The sequence below is a fragment of the Lolium rigidum genome, chromosome 6, assembly GCF_022539505.1.
Source record: "Lolium rigidum isolate FL_2022 chromosome 6, APGP_CSIRO_Lrig_0.1, whole genome shotgun sequence".
NCBI lineage: Eukaryota > Viridiplantae > Streptophyta > Magnoliopsida > Poales > Poaceae > Lolium > Lolium rigidum.
In genome coordinates this window covers 204,169,767-204,175,421 of record NC_061513.1, presented here as the reverse complement: position 1 = coordinate 204,175,421, position 5,655 = coordinate 204,169,767, and the positions used below count along the sequence as shown (strand labels likewise).

Here is a 5,655-nt window from a genome sequence, read left to right as displayed (position 1 = left end):
TAGTTAGGTTTTCTCATTTTGCAAAAGATGTTTCAAATTATGTACCAAAATCTATCTTGCAATGTTTCAAATTATGTACCAAAAGCAATTAAAAAAAGTTTGCAAACTAAAAATACTCTAAATAACATAATTTTGTGTGTGCCTAGGCCGGCCCACGTGCCTAAAAGAGGGAAAAGCCCGGCCTGCTGCAGGCTCCAATTGTTTCGTGTCAGGCCATGCTTTGGGCCCATGACTCTAGTCGTGCTTCCCGGCGGCACTATCCCCTCTGGATTCATCGGTGCTGGAGACAGTAATTCTGTTTAGTCACATCCCCACCCACCTTCTCTCCCGATGGCAACGGCGAGCTCCCCTTCTCCTCCACCATTCCCCTCCTCCACCTGCACCTGCACCTGCTCTGCCCTCCCACCACTCCGTCCTTCCCGCCTCCGCTTCAAATCAACGCCACCACCTCCAGCCGCGGTTTCTCTTCTTCCCTTGGGCCGTGGCTGCCGTTCTTGGCCTAGCTCCCGCTGCCCAAGCGCTGCCAGACCCTTGCCGCCCTCCTCCGAGCCACCGCCTCCGCCTCCTCCTCCTCCTCAAGGTAAGGCCACCCCCTCACCCTTTTGCATACTTTACTTTTTATGCTACTCCCCAATCAATTGTAGTTAGGGATTCGTCATATGAAACTCTAGAGGATTAGTCAGGTATATGTTGCCGATCTCGAACCTAAATATAAACAACCACTAAACCCAGTTTTAAAAAAACAGGAAAACTATCTTTTGCTCACTGAGTAAAATATTGCTCTACTTTCTAGTCACTGAATTTTGTAAAGCTATTAATAGGCTTTATTCACCACCATTGCAGAAATTGTTTGTAGTAGTAAGGATCAATTTATATGTTTGATCCTTTGAGCTGATCTATGTGTCACTCTTGCATTATTGCTGCATGTTTCAAACGAGCTTACCCTAGCGCTAGGCCGCTAGCAACAAGCATATTCTTTGCACCCACCACGGACCTCTTTGATTACTTCTTACTTCTAATTTTTTAGATGAATGCCACAGTTCTAGAATATTACATATATGTTTCTGGTCCTACCGAACATATTATCATTTTCAATGCCTCCATGATTCCTCAACATCGTTTCTATATTCTCTTGATTGGTTGATCTGATCTATCCAGTCGAAATAGACCCATATTCTTGGAGCGCTATCATATCCTCAGAGTCTAGTTGGTCAATACAGATAGTCTAAACTCTGAACTGAGTTCACATAAAAGATTACCAGAGAACTGCAAGTGGAATTTTTGGGAGCTTTATTAATTCAAAACCATAGTGTTACAATCAGTCCTAAGACTGCAAAAGAAGGGCAGTTGGCTCAGTATCCCATAAAAACGACCCCTCTTGCAGTAACCCATATTTTGCACAAGAGTGAGCCGCATGGTTAGCCTCACGACAAGCAAAAACAATACTAAAAGAAATAAAAGACACACTTAGCTCGCTAATCCATCTAGTATAGATTTAATGATAGACCTAGCAGACTCTCGCTCCAACCAGTGTCTCACCAGCTCTGAACAGTCGACCTCCAACACCACCCTATTGAAACCACATTCCATAGCAAAGACTGTCGCATCTTGCAACCAGGGGGCTAGATATCCCTTTGTAAATCTTACTTGAAGGTTGCCTATTTTGACATATAACATAGCAAATTTCGAAGATCTGAATATGCATGCTATGTAAGAAAACAATTAAGATGTCGTTGCATCCATGAGAAAACATAATCACTTCCAAAATCTTTTCCTTTCCACGGTGGTTATGAAAAGTTTATACTTATAGAACAATTCGATAGGATTATGTTATTTAAACCTAAGTTGCAACTTCAGGGCAGATCAGTTTTTCCTCTCAGTGTTGGTGCATCATTTATGAAAGAAATATGTATGCTGGTTAGTGAAGTGCATCAACACTTATTAGAAGCGCCACGGAACTTCATTGTATGCATGTCATGCATTAATAGGTTGCAACATATGCTGGTTTTGTTGTTGAGACATTGCATCTGGAGCTATGAGCAGGAACAGTCAATCAGTTTGAGCTTTTAACCAGCAAATACAGCATATGGTCTTATGAGTTCACTATCCATCAGTTTTTAACTCTCCATTTTCATATGGCTTTCTGTTGTACGATAGTCTCTCAAGATTGTTGGTCCTACATAGTGTGTGCATGCACGTGGTATGACTTCGCATGATTGATGTTGTTTTTCTCTTGACCAGATTGGCAAGAAAAGTTGTCAAGATTACAGGATACGGCGCGGATATTCTTTGCAGTTCTGTTCTGGATGTCGTTGTTTTTCTGGGGCAGTGCATGGGGTGGAGGTAATAACTCAGGGGGCAAGAAGCGCCGACGATTTCAAAATAAATCCAAGTGAAGGTGCCCAAGGAAGGATTTCAATGTCAGTATATATATGTTTTTGTTTTTCAAAATGGATATATATGTTTTTGTATGTTGTATAAACAAACAAGTGGTAGTACCTTGCCCAGATACAGTGGATTAGTCTATATAGATGTAACTGTGAGACATGTATGGCTGCGAAGCCTCTCTTCGAGATATACCCCTCTAGGTGGGTGAAAGTTGTATACTATTATAGCTGAGGTTGCCCATGTTTCTTTCTTCATTGGACTACGTATGCAGGTGTGGGTAGCTGCACACCATATTAGTTAGGCATTTTGAAGTAATATGGCAGGATAATCACTTTTCTTAACATGGTATGTTCAAAGTTATTTTCATAGTTCTACTCTGAAAATTCAATTTTTTTTTTGCTTCACTGCATATTCATCTACTACAGAAACTCAATTGAAATGCAACAGTCACATTTGCTCCTTTTCACCACAGAATATGAGGCAGGAAACCAAACAGTCATTCTTCTCATCCATCCACATAGGTAAAACTAACCCAGCAGAGTATATGGTGCTCGCTGGTTGAGAAGATTGCTAGGGCAAGATTTACACACGACATACTTGCCTGACGAACACATGACTGGGGTACACACAATCAGTGGTTCAGCGATGTTTAACCACAAAATGCGAGGATGTCATGCCACCGATTACAGGCTTTTAGTCTTTGTGGTTTCCACCAACATAACCAGAAACTGAGCACCCTCATGCCAGCCACACCATTTTCCGCATTCACTGATTACTTTGCCTTTCTCATCAGCATCCAAAACACAGATATACCTACGGCATCTCTTAAAGCAAAGTAAGACAGTCGACTACAGGTGCGATGTACTGGAGCAGCATAATAACCTGAAAAGGTGCCTGGGGTCAAAGAGTTGAAGAGGGGCAATGAAAGACAGGGAATAAATGAGGCGAAGTTGGAATTTCTAATATATTTTACCCTACACATTAGGGGGAAAAAAAGTGACAAGAATGTGTGTGCTGGCAAAGGGGTTCAATTGTGTAATGGTACTGAGCTATTCATGTTTTGCAGACCAATTGACAGAAAATAGTAGTGTCTTGAGGCTAATCTTGCCTAACTCGCCTCCTGCTATGGCTACTTAATTTACTGTAGGCAAGATTATTTGGATTCATTCACAAATCCAGGAAGCATGTGACAAGTTTAGTTCAAGAAGCATGTCTTACTGACAGATCTTTCTGGGAGACAAATAATCTCATTTCCGCAAGTATTGGGTGTAAACATGCATAACAAATTCATAAGTAACGAAAATTTTATGTGTAGCCAATCATACTGTATGAAAAACGCTGAAAGAATATAATGGAGAAAATCTAGCACATGGGTGCTAAGCATGAACACAGAACCCAAAAGATGTGTCGGTGTGGTGTACAGATGAGATAACAGTTTTTACCTTGTTTAGTAGATTGGTTCATTCATGCCTAACGTATGATTTATCAGAAATAGCCTCGGCAATTTATAGAACCGCAGAGGCATTGCTTGAGCTTGCAAGCTTTAGGAAATATGCCCTCAAAGCCAGGAGGAGCCCCTCTTGTACCATAATCATAGGTCAGTTCAGTCATCGGAGGAATATGTTTTATCGCAAAGAACATTATGTGCGGGTACCTATCATCCCCATGGTCATACTGTACCGCCTGCCAAAGGAGATTCGGAGAACAACTATGGTTCAAGAATCGGGCCACATTGCCAGAATCTTTTGCACTTATGATGATAGGTAAATCTTTAGTGTTCTCAGTTGTTGCACCTCTACTTATTTCTTCTAGCAATTCTGTACCTTGATTCCATCTCGAAACCTTTTCACTTGTACATGATGTATCAAATATATAATCATCTTCCTTAACATCGATGTTCACCTTGGTTTCGTCGATGACTTCACCAGCATACTCACAGATGAATGCACCAGCATGGACAGGATCCCAAGTACGGAGACCCCATCCACGGTCCCCAGTCCAGAAAATCTCAAAGTTCAGTTCGATGCCCTTCTGTGTGACCCTGTTTCGACAGTTTTCAGAACACTTACACCTAGAAGAGCACTCGTAAAGTATTGGAGTGGGCTTCACAAGCAGTCCTGATAATGTGTATGGAAGATCGCCGCCATTCTGTTGTGCGCATGAACAATCAGGGTCACCAGGCAAGCACACACGGTGACACTTGCAATTTTGTAATTGCTTTTCCCTACTAAGTGGTCTTAAGTACTTCACCCCAGTAACATAATTGAAGTGGACTGGTCCTTCCACATTGCCGACATCATTAACTACGCACACGGGAATGTTCTCAACATTTGATGATAAATCCATCTGTATAATGTTTTTTCTTGTGGCGGGATTTTCTTTCCATTTCTGAGCCATCTTCCAAACTGATATTCCATCAGGTTGCCCTGGCTCCCTTCTCAGCTTGTACTTAAAAACATTAAAACCACTCTTTGCCTTTTCCATCCAGGATTCTTTGATGCGATAAAGCCCATCGTATATATAAATCTTTTCTGAGTGACGGAAGGGGTCATGTGTGCTGCGCACGACCCTTATCTGAGTATTCTTGTTCTTGCTGTTCATGAGAGCAAGGTTACCTCTTTCAAGCTTCTGGTCATGCTTCTCTTTCTTCCGGCTGTTGCCTCCCTGTCCTGTGTATACCAAAATGTCTGTATCATCTTCTTCATTATCGTAGCCACCAGACGAAATGATGCAAACAGCCAGACTCTCATCTTTTCCGACACTATTAACAGGCATGTAATCGATGCCGCCCATGGCTGGTGCATGTAAACCAACAATGCACATTTCAATCCTGAAAAAGAAAATATCGCCAACTTCAACACCAGGTACATGTCCTACCATCTTGACATTATTGATTCTCATGTTATTCTGCATCATGAGACCACCAGCCTTCAAGTCAGCACGTTTGTTAGAATCTTCCTTCTCATCCAACTGCATTGTACGGCGCCGGAGAGAATCGAACATGATCATGATTTGTTCCACGGACTCCCTTGGATTATCTGATAAGGGGGGCTGCCAAACGCAGAGCTCTTTGTTAGGGACACTTTTTCTCGACCTCAGCTTGACATTAGCTTGGTCGGAAACTTTAGCCGGTCGGGCCCTCTTGGTGGACCTCCTCACTGATGCTAATTTTTTCAGCTCACGAGAACGCCTGTAATCTTTACGCGAGGATTCATCTTCATGATGGGGTGTAGAAAATGCCCCCGAAATTGGTTCACCTTTTAAACA

General features: G+C 42.2%; 2 protein-coding genes across 2 annotated transcripts; one reads left to right on the top strand and one right to left on the bottom strand.

The window, feature by feature from the left end:
• The first annotated feature begins 288 nt into the window (after positions 1–288).
• On the top strand, positions 289–2,642 carry LOC124661328 (formin-like protein 14). The gene is made up of 2 exons (XM_047199189.1): positions 289–580; positions 2,242–2,642. Exons 1-2 carry the CDS (start codon positions 331–333, stop codon positions 2,394–2,396), a joined length of 405 nt encoding a protein of 134 aa, XP_047055145.1. The 5' UTR covers positions 289–330; the 3' UTR covers positions 2,397–2,642.
• Positions 2,643–3,873: 1,231 nt separating this feature from the next.
• LOC124659369 (histone-lysine N-methyltransferase, H3 lysine-9 specific SUVH1-like) lies at positions 3,874–5,454 on the bottom strand. The gene has a single exon (XM_047197263.1). The coding sequence runs from the start codon at positions 5,395–5,397 to the stop codon at positions 3,874–3,876; it is 1,524 nt and encodes a 507-aa protein (XP_047053219.1). The 5' UTR covers positions 5,398–5,454.
• Positions 5,455–5,655: the final 201 nt, after the last annotated feature.